This window comes from Ictalurus furcatus, chromosome 15 (assembly GCF_023375685.1).
Source record: "Ictalurus furcatus strain D&B chromosome 15, Billie_1.0, whole genome shotgun sequence".
Classification (NCBI taxonomy): domain Eukaryota; kingdom Metazoa; phylum Chordata; class Actinopteri; order Siluriformes; family Ictaluridae; genus Ictalurus; species Ictalurus furcatus.
In genome coordinates this window covers 358,744-376,300 of record NC_071269.1, presented here as the reverse complement: position 1 = coordinate 376,300, position 17,557 = coordinate 358,744, and the positions used below count along the sequence as shown (strand labels likewise).

General features: G+C 40.1%; 1 protein-coding gene across 3 annotated transcripts in view; it reads right to left on the bottom strand.

Annotated features, from left to right (window-relative positions):
* pou6f1 (POU class 6 homeobox 1) overlaps window positions 1–17,557 on the bottom strand; it is a 65,132-nt gene that overhangs the window by 16,870 nt on the left and 30,705 nt on the right. For all 3 annotated transcript variants that reach the window (XM_053643020.1, XM_053643022.1, XM_053643021.1), the window contains 3 exons: window positions 1,932–2,115; window positions 1,731–1,840; window positions 1,255–1,480 (listed from right to left, as the gene is read on the bottom strand). In XM_053643020.1, the coding sequence (XP_053498995.1) occupies window positions 1,255–1,480; window positions 1,731–1,840; window positions 1,932–2,115 (520 nt within the window). The remainder of the gene's footprint in view (window positions 1–1,254; window positions 1,481–1,730; window positions 1,841–1,931; window positions 2,116–17,557) is intronic.

Genomic DNA, 17,557 nt, shown 5'->3' with positions numbered 1-17,557 from the left:
ACCCAGATGCTACCTGAGCAGTTTCAGAACAGCACCAAATACTGCAAAAAATTTCTTAGAAGTAGCTATTTTTAGTTATTGTGTGTTTTATGATTGAAAGTGTATAACTCCATTTTATAACTGCTCATACACTGTTCATCGGACTCTAACCAAAAACATGTCACAAAGCTTCTTTTGCTGCTCATGGTGCCAATGATTGGCTTGACCCCGGTATTGCTGCTTGTAACTATATTTATTATTATCATCATTGTGTTTTAAACATATGGCGCTAAGGCCATAAGTTAAGCTAATTGTCACTTGTGCTTTCCCTGAAGATAGATGGCCCCAATGGCAAAGAGCACACACTGCTTCTCCTTCATCTCATAGAATATGATGAATATATACACTGGTGAATTTTATATACAAACACTCTCCCTCCAGAATGTTTCATTTTAGTAACAATAAAACTGGTTTGTTGTCAAAAGTGGATTACTAGTTGTGCCACCCATGTTGTTATGGTATCCAGTAGTAGGAACGCCTACAGGCGACTTCATAGTACAGCGACTGGTGACTTGCAAAATCGCTGTATGTGTGAGTGAACCTTAACAGTTTGATTGGCATATTTTATGTTCTTTGACTTGAACTAACGTGACTACATTTTGAAAGACATCAGGAAAAAAATAAAAACGAATAAGTGAAATTAACCTTTTAAATAAAAAAAAATAAGCATGGTTGGGGAGTAACAGGGTACAAGCAAAAACGAGGCAAAAACTGTATTTCATCGTTCTGGTTTGAGTACAGTAACATTAAATCAGTCAATGATGATTTTTTATTTGACAAAATAACAATAATAATATAATAAGCTTACATTTTTATTATTATTAATTTATTCCATTAATTGATCTCCATGTCACACTTCCAGTCATTCTGGGAACTGTCACTTTGCACATGACTTTATATGAACGACTTTCACATGTGACTGGTTTGTATATACTGTCGTGGCCTTGCGGCGATTGGTACATACGGTGTAATATACATTCTGGTTGACTACCTACTGTACACACGTAACCTTCCATTGTTTCATCCTGTTGAAAATAGTAGTAATGTTGGCAATACCATTTGAAAACACTGAGTACAAAACACCACTAACATGACTGTGCCCAGATATAAAATTAAGTGTTTATGATGATTTCACAGCATACTTTATAAGAAAGCTTGAATGAATTATACACATATTCATAGGTCAATTATTTCCAGTTCGAAACAGCACCTTACCCTGCAGGCCAGCAAAAGGTAATTTAATGAGACCTCCAGCTGGGCCACCAGCTCCAAAACCTGGTAGCGTGGCTAGTGTGGTTGCTGGAAGGGTGAGTAGTGCCAGGCCATTTTGTCCACCCACAGAGCCTGCCATACTTAGTGGAATCAGCAGAGGCTGGCTCAGAGGGCTTTGCTGGGCAATCATGCCAGTCATCAGAGTAGCAAGGCCATCCTGGGTCAGAACCTTAAAGGGGATATCACAATATGAAACAGCGAATTAGAATTCTTTTGGCAGGTTTATTTTCTTTTAGGTGCTTTCATCTAAACCATCCCACAAGTCCAATCATACTGCTAAACAGGTAAGGGACAAGGACCTTGCTCAAGAGCAACAGTGGCTTTCTGTCAGTCCCGGGACTTGTACTTAAACCTTCTAGTCACCATCAATCTACCTTAACTGCTGAGTTACAAGCTGTATAGACTTATGAGCAGCTCACCTGTGGACAGGCCTGGATAGTGATAGGCATGCTGGTCTGAGGGTGAGGCAAAGAGAGACTTATAGGAATTGCAACATTTTGAACGGAAGTGACAGCAGCCTCATTAGAAACTGTGAAGATTAACATAAGAAATGGTCAAAACACCAGAACATCACAGAATAAAACAGAACAAAATATGCATGTGTGCAAAAGATCCCCCACCTGTGGGGATGGTACTGGGTGCTGTTTGTCTATCCTGAGTGGTGCCTTCTGCTGGCTCTAAAGCTTTTCCTCTCCCCTCTTCTGCTCCTGCCTCAGTTTTCACGTGAGTTCCTGGGGAGGGAACAGCTGCATCCACTTCAACCTCTAGAATGCGTATGGTCTCATGACCGGACATGACAATCACCTGAAGACAAACGAGCAAATAAATTTATTGAGTTGTGACAATTTGCAGTGTTAACAGTACAGATATATATAGGTAACATTAAGGCTTGCATGATTTGACCGATGAGTTAATAGTTTTGAAGATTAAATATGGGCTAGACAGAGATGTTATAGCGCTCTTTTTGCTTTCTGAAGAAAATTACATGCATACCAGATTGTGTGGAAAAGGGAATATGAAAGTGCAGCACCCTAGCAGCTCAAAAACACTTCTGTAGTCAAAGGGTAAATATTTAAGGAAAACTGCGAGGCCTCAGCATATCCAGTATATTCATTTCAAACAAGAAGGACACAACTGGAATGAACATGAAACATGAGTATAAGCAGTGAAAAATACATGCATTGCCAAAACTAATGGAATCAGTGGTTTCTGCAAATGTCCAACCAGCAAAAGACTGTTTTTACTAGCTTAATTCTAAATGTATAGGACACTGCCTAGGCAGTCATGCATGGATCAAGGCATAATACAATAATTTTAATTAAACTTTAAATTGGCAAGAACATAAAGACACTTAAGAAAATTAATTAATTACTATTTTTTTATTTGTTTCTAATTTGTTTCAAATATAAGTTAATACTAGTTGGTATAGTTGTTTTAAAGGTAATGTGCGGTGCCATTTCTTCTCCAAACATGGTGTGTAGTATGACAGCCAAAAAGTTCAATTTTGCTCTCGTCTGACCAGACTACACTCTCCCAGTATTTCATAGTCTTGTCCAGATGAGTTGTAGCAAACTTTAAACAAGCTTCAACATGCCTTTTCTTTAGTAATGGAGTCTTGCGGGGTGAGCGTGAGCTGTGGAGTGCATTGCCTATTGTTTTCTCTGTGACGATGGCACCTGCTGCCTCCAAGTGTTTCTGGAGCTCTTTCCGAGTGGTCCTTGGGTCTTGGGCTACTCTTCTGATTATTCTTCTGACTCCCTGGTCAGAAATCTTGTGAGGAGCTCCTGTGCGTGGCCGGTTGATGACGGAGTGATGTTGCTTCCACTTGTGGATAATGACCCCAATGGTGCTTACTGGAGGATTCAGAAGTTTTGAAATATGCCTGTATCCAATTCCATTAATATGTTTTGCAACAATAAGGTTGTGAAGGTCTTGGGAGAGCTCTCTGCTTTTACCCATCATGAGATGTTTCTTGTGTGACACCTTGGTAACGAAAAGCCTTTTTATAGACCATCAATTTACCAGCTGATATTAATTTGCATAGATAGGGGTATAATTACTTATGGATTTCAGCTGGTTCCTTGCCTTAGAGAACTGATTTTTCTTAGCATGTTCGATACTTTTTTCCTGTGACATTCCACTTTATTACACATAACTTTATTTATGAACTTTAATGTTGTGAATTCTTTATATTTCCATATTTCTTGAGTTAATACTGATGTCTGGTGAAAATTTCATGTGAATAACCTCATGTATAAAGTGCCCTCCAATAATATTGGCACTAATATTTATAAATAAATATTGTCTTTATTGTTTAACCTGTTGATCTGCTCTCATGGATATCAAACAATTGCAAACAAAACACAGGTTTATCAAAAAAAATCTTTGATAAATATGTGTGCAACAATTATTGGCACCTGTTTACTTTGTACTACCACCTTTTGCCAAGATAACAGCTCTGAGTCTTCTCCTATAATGCCTGATGAGGTTGGACAATACATGGCGAGGGATCTGAGACCATTCCGCCATACAGAATCTCTCCAGATCCTTCAAATTTCGAGGTACATGCAGATGGACTCTCTTCTTCAGTTCACCCCACAGGTTTTCTATGGGATTCAGGTCAGGGGACTGGGATGGTCATGGCAGGACCTTGATTTTGTGGTCAGTAAACCATTTTTGTGTTGATTTTGACGTATGTTTTGGATCATTACAATTTGGATCGTACAATATGTTGAGACGATATAGACACATGTCCAATTCCAGGTTGATTCATAACATTTCCAGTTGACTGGAACTTCTTAATTATTGCCCTGATGGTGGAAATGGGCATTTGCAATGCTTGTGCTATTTTCGTATAGACACTTCCCATTTTGTGAAGACCAACAACCTTCTGCCACACATCACAGCTATATTCCTTGGTCTAACCCATTGTTATGAATGACTAAGGGAATTTGGCCTATGTGTTACCTCATATTTATACCCCTGTGAAACAGGAAGTCATGGTTGAACAATTTCCTGTTCCTAGTCACCCAGGTATACTAAAAAATTTTGAATATCAATGGGAATATACTTCAAATATATTTTTCTCATATGAATTCATAGGGGTGCCAATAATTGTTACACACCTATATTAAACAAGGTTTTTTTTTAAATAAACCTGTGTCGTGTTTACAATTGCTTGATTTCCATGAGCGCAGAGTATTTTTCTGAATTTTTTCAACAAAAGATTAAACAATAAAGACACAGCCTTCTTTTGTCTTTGCATATTTATCAAGTTTGCCAATATTACACAACCTTATAGGTGCCGTCGCGAGCGGCAGCGGTCACAGCAGCTCCTGCAGCTTTTAACATTAACTTCCTTTTTCACCTCTTTCCAACTTTCTATCGGTCTGGTTTTTATGCCACCTTATTGTTTATATGTGTGCCCGAATTTGTCATTTTAAACGTGTTTCTTGCCGTATTTTTGGACCGTCCAAGATTACTCGGACAATGCTTGTTTATTCAAGTGAGCAGCTCGTGATGTATCAGACTAGGGTGGCGGCTTTGCCGACGAACACACCAGTGGAGTTACGGAGGCACAGGCGAGGGATGAGAGCAGGAGAGAAGGTCAGAGAGGAGCGAAAGAAAAAAAGGAGACTCAAACTTTGCCTTCCATCATTTGTTATGGGGAATGTAAGATCACTGGCCAACAAGTCAGACGAGATTGCAGCACTGACGAGTAGCCAACGCAAGTACAGGTTGTGTGTCACAGAGACGTAGCTAACAGGGAACATTCCTGATTCTTTGGACGAGCTAGCTGGCTTCACACTAGTGCGAGCAGACAGGAAAACAGAACAGTAAGAAGGGAGGAGGTATAGCTGTCTTTGTTAACTCAAAATGGTGCACCGCTAGACACATAACGGTGGAGGAGAGCATGTGTACGCCAGATATAGAGCTACTGGCTGTGAGACTGAGACCATACTATTTGCCCAGGGAGTTCTCTCACGCCATTATTGTGACTGTGCACATTCCACCATCGGCAGTTGCGGCACATGCCTGTGACATTATCCACTCCACCACTGCAAAACTTCAGACACAACACCCGAGTGCACTCATGATTATTAATGGGGACTTCAACCATGTCCCCCTCTCTAAAACCCTTACAAACTTCACACAATATGTAAAATGCAAAACAAGGGAGAATAAAATCTTGGACCAGCTGTATACCGATGTTTAGGGGCCATACAACTCCACTGCCCTTCCCCTTCTGGGCAGATCAGACCACAACTTGATCTACCTCACACCTGTGTACAAGCCTGTAGTCAAAGAGAAGCCTGTCACCATCAAGTTCGTAAAGGTGTGGTCCAGTGAGGCTGAAAAGGCCCTGCAGGAATGCTTCGAGACCACAGAAACAAAAAAAAACAGTGCCAAAGAGGTATGGGAGGGCATGAACAGGATTACTGGGCTTATAAATTCCAGACCAGCCATGGAGGGCTCCTGGAACATGCAAATGAACTAAACCGGTTTTTCAACAGGTTTGACTCAGCCTCCACACCTGAGAGCTCAAATGTACATTCACACACTCCTGATGATAAGGACAATACAGGAATCATCACACACAAAGGCCCCCCAACGACCCCCTCCCTCCTCCACCAGCCCATTAATAACATCAAGCCAGGTGAGACGGGCACTATCCAAGCTCTGAATTAAAAAAATCTATGGGCCCAGACAACATCAACCCCAGGCTGCTCAAGGTGTGTGCCACACAGCTTACAGGGGTGTTTCAACACCCCTTCAATCTTTTGCTAAGGCTGAAAACGGTGCCCCAACGGTGGAAGACTTCCTGTATTGTTCCGGTGCCCAAGAAAGGTCATCCCAGTACCTCAAATGACTACAGACCTGTGGTGCTGACCTCACATGTCATGAAGATCATGTCATGAGAGACTGGTCCTGAGGCAGCTGAAGCTGATCGTAAGTGACTCCCTTGATCCGCTGCAGTTTGCATACCAGTCCCAAATTGGCGTGGACGATGCGATCATCTACCTACTGCATATGGCTAACTCACACCTGGAGAGGCCAGGAAGCACATTGAGAATCATGTTTTTTGATTTTTCTAGTGCATTTAACACCATCCAGAGCCCCTGCTTGAAGAAAAGCTCTGGGACATGCGGGTAGACCACGACATGGTGGCCTGGATCATGGACTATCTCACCAGCAGACCACAGTACGTCAGACTGCAGGGCAGCCTGTCAGATATGGTGATGTGCAACACTGGTGCACCTCAAAGAACTGTGCTTTCACCTTTTCTATTCTCCATATACACCTCTGACTTCAGCTACAACTCCGGAACATGCCACCTCCAGAGATTCTCTGAGGACTCCTCCAATGTGGGCTGCATCAGTGAAGATAAGGAGGAGTACAGAGGCGTCGTGGAGAGCTTTGTCAGATGGTCTGAGGATAACCACCTTCAGCTCAACATTGGCAAGACCAAAGAACTGATAGTGGACTTCCACCGAAACAGAAAGCCCCCAACACCTATTACCATCCAGGGGGAGAAAATAGAGATGGTGGACTCATACAGGTTCCTGGGAGTGCACATTAACAGCAAGCTGGACTGGTCGGAAAACACCGAAGCTCTCTACCAGAAGGGACAGAGCAGGCTGTTTTTTCTAAGGAGGCTCAGGTCGTTTGACATGAACAGAAAGCTACTGCAGATGTCTGTAGTAGCCAGTGCCCTTTTCTTTGCTGTGACCTGCTGGGGAGGTGAAATTAAGGCTGGGGAGGCTGACAGACTCAGCAAGTTGGTGAAGAAGTCGAGCTCTGTTGTTGGTCACAAACTGGACAATCTGGAGACAGTGGTGGAGAAGAGAATAAGGAACAAAATCAGGTCCTTTTTGGGAAACCCTCTCATCCTCTGTATGCTGAGCTGCGGCAGATGTAATGCACCTTCAGCCACAGGCTCATCCCCCCAGGTGCAAACCAGAACGCTTCAGATGTTCCTTTGTGCCAACAGCCAACAGGCTGTACAACACTTAGCCACCCCCCCCCCCCCTTACTTTTGACTACTCTGCAAATACGCTGCTACACTGTTGTAATATTGTTACCATACTGTACTTTTTGCACTGTTCACACATCACTGCTTCAAAGCTTTTGTTATATGTCTACACTGATTATACCATACAGCTGCAATATGTATATAGTATTGTGTACACTGTACATATGCGATATGTACATAGGCTATTTGTATAGTGGGACTGTTCGTTGTTGCTTGCTGTATATTCTGCTCATATGTGTGTGTGTGTGTGTATATATATATATATATATATATATATATATATATATATATATATATACATACACACAGTGAGGGAAAAAAGTATTTGATCCCCTGCTGATTTTGTACGTTTGCCCACTGACAAAGAAATGATCAGTCTATAATTTTAATGGTAGATTTATTTGAACAGTGAGAGACAGAATAACAACAAGAAAATCCGGAAAAACGCATGTCAAATATGTTATAAATTGATTTGCATTTTAATGAGGGAAATAAGTATTTGACCCCCTCTCAATCAGAAAGATTTCTGGCTCCCAGGTGTCTTTTATACAGGTAACGAGCTGAGATTAGGAGCACACTCTTAAAGGGAGTGCTCCTAATCTCAGCTTGTTACCTGTATAAAAGACACCTGTCCACAGAAGCAATCAATCAATCAGATTCCAAACTCTCCACCATGGCCAAGACCAAAGAGCTCTCCAAGGATGTCAGGGACAAGATTGTAGACCTACACAAGTCTGGAATGGGCTACAAGACCATTGCCAAGCAGCTTGGTGAGAAGGTGACAACAGTTGGTGCGATTATTCGCAAATGGAAGAAACACAAAAGAACTGTCAATCTCCCTCGGCCTGGGGCTCCATGCAAGATCTCACCTCGTGGAGTTGCAACGATCATGAGAACAGTGAGGAATCAGCCCAGAACTACACGGGAGGATCTTGTCAATGATCTCAAGGCAGCTGGGACCATAGTCACCAAGAAAACAATTGGTAACACACTACGCCGTGAAGGACTGAAATCCTGCAGCGCCCGCAAGGTCCGCTGCTCAAGAAAGCACTTATACATGCCCGTCTGAAGTTTGCCAATGAACATCTGAATGATTCAGAGGACAACTGGGTGAAAGTGTTGTGGTCAGATGAGACCAAAATGGAGCTCTTTGGCATCAACTCAACTCGCCGTGTTTGGAGGAGGAGGAATGCTGCCTATGACCCCAAGAACACCATCCCCACCGTCAAACATGGAGGTGGAAACATTATGCATTGGGGGTGTTTTTCTGCTAAGGGGACAGGACAACTTCACCGCATCAAAGGGACGATGGACGGGGCCATGTACCGTCAAATCTTGGGTGAGAACCTCCTTCCCTCAGCCAGGGCATTGAAAATGGGTCGTGGATGGGTATTCCAGCATGACAATGAACCAAAACACACGGCCAAGGCAACAAAGGAGTGGCTCAAGAAGAAGCACATTAAGGTCCTGGAGTGGCCTAGCCAGTCTCCAGACCTTAATCCCATAGAAAATCTGTGGAGGGAGCTGAAGGTTTGAGTTGCCAAACGTCAGCCTCGAAACCTTAATGACTTGGAGAAGATCTGCAAAGAGGAGTGGGACAAAATCCCTCCTGAGATGTGTGCAAACCTGGTGGCCAACTACAAGAAACGTCTGACCTCTGTGATTGCCAACAAGGGTTTTGCCACCAAGTACTAAGTCATGTTTTGCAGAGGGGTCAAATACATATTTCCCTCATTAAAATGCAAATCAATTTATAATATTTTTTACATGCGTTTTTCTGGATTTTTTTGTTGTTATTCTGTCTGTAAAATTATAGACTGATCATTTCTTTGTCAGTCGGCAAATGTACAAAATCAGCAGGGGATCAAATACTTTTTTCCCCTCACTGTATATATATATATACATACACACACACACACACACACACTAGAGCTGCTATGCAAGGCGCTAGCTTGCCATCGTGAGCAACTCGGGATTCAGTGTCTTGCCCAAAACCACTTTGGCATGTGGAGTCATGTGGGCCGGGAATCGAACCGCTAACCCTACGATTAGTGGACAACCCGCTAATATATATATATGTGTGTGTATTATATATATATATATATATATATATATATATATATATATATATATATATATATATAAATATAAATCATCGGATTTTCACATGAATCCTAAAAGTAGACAAAGAGAACCCAATTAAACATATTAGACAAAAATATTATACTTGGTCATTCATTGAAGAAAACAAGCTAATATTACATATCTGTGAGTGGCAAAAGTATGTGAACCTCTAGGATTAACAGTTTAATTTGAAGGTGAAATTAGAGTCAGGTGACTTCAATCAATGTGATGACAATCAATCAATCAATCAACATTTATTTCACATTTAAAAACAACACAAGTTGACTGAAGTGCTTTACTCTCCCAAAATTACAAAACACCAATACACACATACAATAAAACAAAAAACTCATCACTATTCAGTCTCCATGCATTTAAGGACAATTATATGCATCAGAGTAGGGATGCGTCTTCAACATAGATTTAAAACTTTCTTTCGAGTCACAGGATCTAATACGTAGGGGAGGCTATTCCAGAGGTGTGGCACCGAGAAGGCATGATCTCTTTTAGCTTTCAATTCAGATTTTGGGACAGAAAAAAGGAAACTCTGAGACAGATCTTAGAAGTCTAGCAGCACGATGATGCTGTAACAGGCTGGAAATATATTCTGGCGAAAGTCTCTGTAAACCTTTAAAAACCATTAGCAAGACCTTGTCGTGCACTCTAAAATCAAGAGGAAGCCACTGCAGAGAAGCCAGAACTGGAGAGATACTTCAGCATTTCCTCGTTCCAATCAACAGTCTGGCCACTGCATTTTGCACCAACTGCATCCATGACAGCATATTCTTAAACAACCCCAGATATAAAGAATTACAGTAATCCAGTCTGGATGGAATAAAAGCATGAATCACAGTCTTCTTCTTTTCGTGCCGAGGTTCCACTTCATAGTGGAACTATCGTGGTGGAAGGATTAGTCGAACCCGCAACCCTGGAGGTGTGAGGCTAACGTGCTAACCACTAAGCCACCATGCGCCCCATGAATCACAGTTTCCACCACGGCATTAATTTGTTTGAGAGGAGGAAATAGAGCTGCCTAATTCCACAGCAAAGGTTCTTCCATATAAATAGGATAAGAACCACTTTAGGGCAAGCCCCATTATATCCATGATTCAGACAGTCAAAAAGAATCCCATGATCCACAGTATCGAATGCTGTGCTGAAATCAAGAAGCCCTAAAACAGCACCATTCACAGAATCTACCCAAACAAATCATTAGTCACTTTAAGAAGGGCAGTTTCTGTACTATGCTGGGACTTAAAACCAGAATGAAATTTGTCAAAAATGTTATTTTCATTCAAAAATGTCAAAAGTTGACTAAGAACCACCTTCTCCATTATTTTCACAAAAAAAAATAATTTTGAGGTTGGTCTATAATTATTTAACAATGATGGGTCCAAATGTGTTTTTTCTAAAAGAGACTGCACCAGGGTGTGCTTAAAAAAGGATGGGACCAGCCCCTCTATCAATCAGGTGTGAGTAAGCACCTTGTTTTACTTAAAGAACACGGACCCTATCAAAATCAGATCTTCAAAATTCATGTTTGTGGAAGTGTATCTTGGCATGAATAAATTAGATTTTTGAGGACCTCAGAAAGAGAGTTGTTGATAAAAATAATTTAAAATACTGTAAACCTATTTTGGAAAAAAAAAAAAATCAACATTTATTTCCAAATCAGTGGCCTGGTTGCTGTATGCCTCCATGTTGTTTTTGACAAAGATGATGTGATGATGCCAGGGTGCTGATATCAAGTCACATTACCTGGGAACTTGAGCCAGCCCATTCTTCAAATGTTACCCACTGAAATTAAGCCCACCCAATCATTGCTTCTCCCCAGAGCAATTTAATTGGTATCTGATCAGATTAGGCACAATTTAATTAAATTTTATTTGTATAGTATTTTTAACAATGGACACTGCAATGTCCATTAGAATGAACACAAAGCGATGCCCTCGTGCAGTCTGCTCTAATGGCCCAACGAGGTCCATGCCAATTCTTTCAAAGGAGACCTCAATCAATGGGAGGGGGAGCTTTTGGGGTGGCCAGCAGATTCACCAGCTGATATGCACGACATGCTGCACACCACCTGCTTACATCACCACGTTTGCCTGGCCAATAGACTCTGGGCCATGAGTCAGTTGAATTTTTTTCCTGCCCCAAGTGCCCCACCAGTGTTTGGGACTCAGACACAGTGTCAGTCATTAAGACTAAGCTGAAAACCTGTAGGTTTAGTAAAGCCTTTTGTCAATAGCCTTTTTCTTAGGTAACGGTGCAGATCCCGAGGGATTATGGGCTTAGAGTGCTTTGGTAAACTGGATGTTTGGATGCTGTTATTACAACTCCTTTTGGTCCCTCTTGAATAAATGACAGCAGCCAGTCACAGGTTGAGTTCACCTTCTTTTATTGAGTCAGTCGGGTTTCTGTGAGATCAATACGGGGGAAACACTACATCAAAATGGCTTCTCTGCTCCGAGATTCATCCTAAAGTGTAGAAATTAAACAGCATTGTCCCGCATCCCAACTACGCATTGCACAGTGCTATCAAAGCTGGCCTACATGCTGTCGAGTCGGTTAAAAAATAAAGTGTGGATAACTTGAAATACAAAACAAAGAATTAACACAATATGTCTAAAAGCATTCATCAATCAATTATCTTGAAGGATGGACACTTGCATATAAAATTACCAAGATAGATGATAGTTACTGATCACAAATGGAGCAGAGCACATTTTGACTTAGTGTCTCCCGCACAGTTGAACTCAGACTGGAGATGAAGGGACGGAGGGTGCGAAAAACTTCTACATGTAGTCCCCCCCTTCTCCACTAGAGGGCACACATTCTCCTTAACTGGGCTTAATATACAGGTGCATCTCAAAAAAAATTTAATATTGTGGAAAAGTACATTTTTTTCTGTAATTTAATTCAAAAAGTGGAAATTTCATATATTATAAATTCATAACACATAAAGTGAAATATTTCAAGCCTTTTTTGTTTTAATAAAAAGGATTGAGGGCAAATGGAAGAAGGATAAACTTCAAGTTTCATATGAAATCATGAGAAACTCTCTCACTATGTTCCAGAGGGTAGTTAAGGCTGTTAAGTGCAAATACCTGTCTGAACTGCCAAAAACTGTCATAAACCTCAAGTTCTTTTTCCCACCATTGACTCTGTGTTAAATCCTCCTGTAAAACTCTTTCCTGAGCCTTCTACATCTCTTTGTGCAAGCTTTAGGGAGTTCTTCACAAATAAAATCATGGAAATAAGATCACAGTTGTCTCATACTAAGTATAATTTACCTGATGTTCCTTTATACTCCTTTACATGGTCTATGTTTGAGCCTGTTAATCTGCATTCCTGTAAGGAAAATTTTTGATCATCTTAAACCCATACTATGTCCCCAGGACATTATTCCTTCGTGTTTCCTAAAAAAAAATGATGGATGCGGTTGGCCGGGCTGGTTCTAGACATTTGGAGGCCACCCGCACCTCCTATGACAACATGTTTTTTCCCCATTTCTTTAAAATGTTAACTTGATTAAACTTTTTTTTAAGTCAGTTTATTATAATTTAATTAGAAATTATTCATAAAGCCACACTGACGAAAAATTTTAAGGCAGCCAGGATTTTTTTTACAGTAATTTATTTACAGTAACACACCCACCCACTATTTGGGATGAAGAACAACTATAACAACTTTTGCCTACTCTATACTGTAAAATGAAAAAAATAACAAATAAGATAACATTACATTGCCAACAAGTAATTATAGATGAACACTGCACACCACTTCAGTAGATGAACATCAGTGCCTTTACTGTTTTTTCCTAGCTGGGTATGGACAGGATTCCCTCCTATTGAATCAATATCGACTACAAATATAGTCATATTACACTCTAAAAAAATGCTGGGTTATTTTTTCTACCCAAACTATTGGGTTAGTGGCTGGGTCATTTTCACGGACAGTTGAATCAATGCACCCCTCCCCCACCCCGACGCCTCAGCCCAGATCCTTGGGTCAAATCAACTCAGCGTGGACCATTTGTATTCCCCTCAGGTGGAGGTAGCGGTTTTTGAGGTGAGCAAACCTAATGAATACAGGTAAGTTAGCGTTCATCACTACTTAGTGTTAACGCTGCTGAAAATGCCTGGCTGAGTTTTTGATATTCAGGCAGGGAGCTTTTGAAAATGTATTCATTGGAAAACAGTAACTCAGCGAGCGATAATTAACTTTACCTATCGCAACAGCCTCAAAAGTGAATATAATGTTCTGCTTCTTCAGTATTGGAGTTACACTACTAGTGTCGTGTTTATGTTTGCTGTGAAATATGGACTGAGGTTATTATATCATTCTCTGGTCTGTATCTTATCTGAGGCTCCGAGTTAGGGTTAGCCAGCTGGATACGGTCACCAATCACAGTAGGAATGAGTGAAGCTAACCCTGAGTTAATAACATTACTTATAGTATACAGTTCGTGCTAATGTTAGACATTCCCATTACCTTTTTGAAAGTTAACAATAACCTAGCATTACAGCTGTTCACCATGATGTAAGACAAAGAGTGGGTTAACATTAACTACATTTAGCAAGTGTTTTGAACAAGGCAAGCTGTAGTAATTAGCATTAGGAGGATGGGAGAGAGCAGTGTTTCTTCATGTGAATGAACATTCGGTGAATGTTAATGCTGGATAACAGCTGCAGACAGTCAGTGGTTAACGGAACTTAGCTAGCTCTTAGCAAAAGATTATCGGTGAGGTGCTAAAGGCAGGAAAATAAATATTAACAAATTTTCCTGGTGAGTCTACAGCACCATTGTGTTCATTAGGAGAGCGGAGGTCACATTTCCAAAATTACACAGTCTGGGATTCTGTAACGCAATTTCTCAGTTGAAGCCCAAAGGCATTTGTCCATATTTTGTAGCTAACAACTAACTAACACTCTTTTTGCTCTTTTACAGCTTTTCAGATGGAAGGGAGTGTGACTCTTGTAAGAAGATGCATCAACTCCAGTTCTTACATCTATCAAATGTTTTCATGATTTTAATAAATGTTACCTGAATTTAATTCAATTGTTTGTTTATTTTGTGAGCATTTACTAGAATTTTAGCATATAAACAAATTGCATTTTAGTATAATTGTAGGGAAAAAGTATGAACACATCTCTGTTATGTTTGTGTTATTTGTGGAAATGTTTAACATGCAGAATGTGTTAAATGTACTAAGAAACAGTGTTAAAAACAACACAATATGTGTTGTCCTTAGCTAGACACACAGTTGTGTTAAAAATTAACACATGACTGAAGAGTGAATGGTCATATCAGTATATTTATCCATAAAACCCATTACTGTACACTAGAAAAAGCAAAAATGTGCGATAAACAGTCCAGTTTACATGACACTAAATGCACCACTGTCTTCGTTAGCTTTGGCTTACTTGTTTGTAACGCCACTGGATCCTAAGTTGTTTACTCAGTTTTTTGGATGTTTGGATCTCCTTTGATCAAAATCTGACATTTTCATCTCAAATATATGACTTATTTGAGTCATTTACTTCAAAGTCTATATATAAACACCACTTTAATAGCTAGCAATACATTTCTGAACACCTTCTTGTGTATAAGTAAAGGAGATACCATGTTGATTTATTTGTTTATAATGTGGTATCTTTGACATTTTCAAAGGGTAAAAATAATCCTGAAAATATTAACCTATATATGAAATAAAATTAACCCAGCGTTTTTGTAAAAATGAAACTGTCCTTTGGGTTAAAGAACAGCCCATTTGCTGGGTTAAAATTGACAACCCACCTTTACGGGTTAATTTAACCCAAAATGTGTTCTGTCCTATATTTACCCAGCCATTGGGTTAAAAACAACCCAATATGGGTTGTTTTTAACACAGTGTTTTTTTTTTAGAGTGCATGTATTGCAGTGCAATACACTAAATATGCATTTTATACACAAATCAACTGCTAGTGAAAGTGAAGAATAGTTCATTTTTTCATAAAATTGTATGCTTATTTTTCAATAAATATAACGAGTATTTATGATTTTAAATCTAAAATGAAGTATTATGTTAGAGCAGTTTGAACAAAAAAGTTGAGGTACTTTTTTAATGCTCTAGTGTGTTTGCTCTTTGACTTTGAACACAAGTTTCTTTACTTTCACTTTAGTGTTTTGCTAGTCAGCTCCCGATGCAATGTCACTGTGCGGGCGAACTCAAAGTGTCTGACAGTCTCAACGCGTCGATGGCGCTCTCGCTTTTTTGAACTCGGAATAATGATCTATGCAAATTATCTATCCTGAAATGACGCTCATCAACAGAACGAGGCCTAGTTTATTTTTAGAATTGATTTACAATCACTCCAAATAGATGATAACTCACATTGTTTCTTTGCGTGCCTGTTTAGCCTTTTGCTCAGCAGCACCCGAAGGATGTGTTCATTTCGGCGCGATCATAAATCACTGACTTAAAGTCAGTCAGCTGCAGAAAACTTACATTTTTGCATTTTGTTCATCATACCCTATCTCTTCATACATTCAGATGGTGGGACCCACTGTGAAACTGTGACATTAAATGGGGTCATTACATGTCATTAAATGGGGACATAAATTGGGGTCATGTGAGTGACAATTCATCTATATCCAATGGACAAAGAGCCTAATCTTTTGCTGCCTATCTTGATTGGTGGACTGGCATATAGTGATGTGATGGTTATGAAGGCCCCGCCTCCAAGCCTGAGGCTCTAGGCAATTGCTTACTCTACCTATAGGTAGCCACGGCCCTGGCAGTTTATACACCGGTACTGTTCCTGCTTGTCTTAAACATGCTGTAGTGTCACTGTATCTTAAAAAACCGAATCTTCGTCCAACACCCCTCTCTAATTTTTGGCCTATCTCAAATCTGCCTTTTATTTTTTTTAAATGATGGAGAAAGTTGTACTGCTTAAATTACAATCTTTCTTGTCAAATAATTCTATCCATGAAGTTTTCCAATAAAATCCTTCTTACGACTGATACAGGGAAATCTATGGCTCTAGTCCCACTAGATTTAAGCGCTGCATTTGATTTGGTTGACCATGACATCTCTTGTCTCGCCTGGAGACATGTGTAGGACTTTGTGGCACTGTATTAAAGTGGTTTCGCTTTTATAAGTAAAACAGGTGGTTTACAGTACGTCTGGGATATCATTCTTCTTCCAGCATACCTCTTGGTCGTGGTGTTCCGCAGGGATCAATTCTTGGTCCGGTGTTGTTTTCCCTGTATATGCTCCCCCTGGCCTCTATTTCTTATAAATTTGGAGTGTCCTTTCATTTATATGCCAACGATAACCAGGGTTCCCTTACACCGTAACAATAAAAACTCACTTTAGCCGCTGTTAGATTGCCTATTTGAACTTAAACTATGGCTCTTAAGTAAATTTTAAACCTTAACGAAAAGAAAAAGGTTGAACTCATTTTGTTTGGCCCTAAGGAACTCAGCTCTCAGCTCTCTTGCCTCATGTAATATGCAGTGTGCCAGGAACAGTTAAGTCCTTCTTATCCATGAGTAACTTTGAAACAGTAATCCATGCCTTTTTAACATCTCAGCTAGATTACTGTAACTCGCTGTATAACGGTGTCTCTCAGTCTTCCATTTCTCATCTGCAGCTAGTACAAAATGCAGCTGCCAGGCTTCCCAAAGGGAAGTGTAAATTTGACCATATTACACCCATTCTAATCTCCTTGCACTGGCTCCCTGTCAAGTATAGGATTGACTTTAAAATCTTATTATTTGTCTACAAAGCCCTCAATAATGTGGCACCTCAATACTTAACTGACTTATTGCTCCCATACACTCCTCGAACCTTAAGACTGCATGACCTTCACCTACTCAGCATCCCTATACCACCATCGAGGTAATCGCACCTTCGCTACCACTGGTCCAAAACTTTGGAATAGCCTTCCTCTTTATATCAGACATGCTCCATCCATGTCTACTTTTAAATCTTCTCTTAAGACTTCTTAAGAAGTCAATTTTCTATTTGCCCTGGCTTTTAACATCACCTAACTATATTATTATTTTGGGGTCTTTTATATCCATAACTTTTATTGTTTG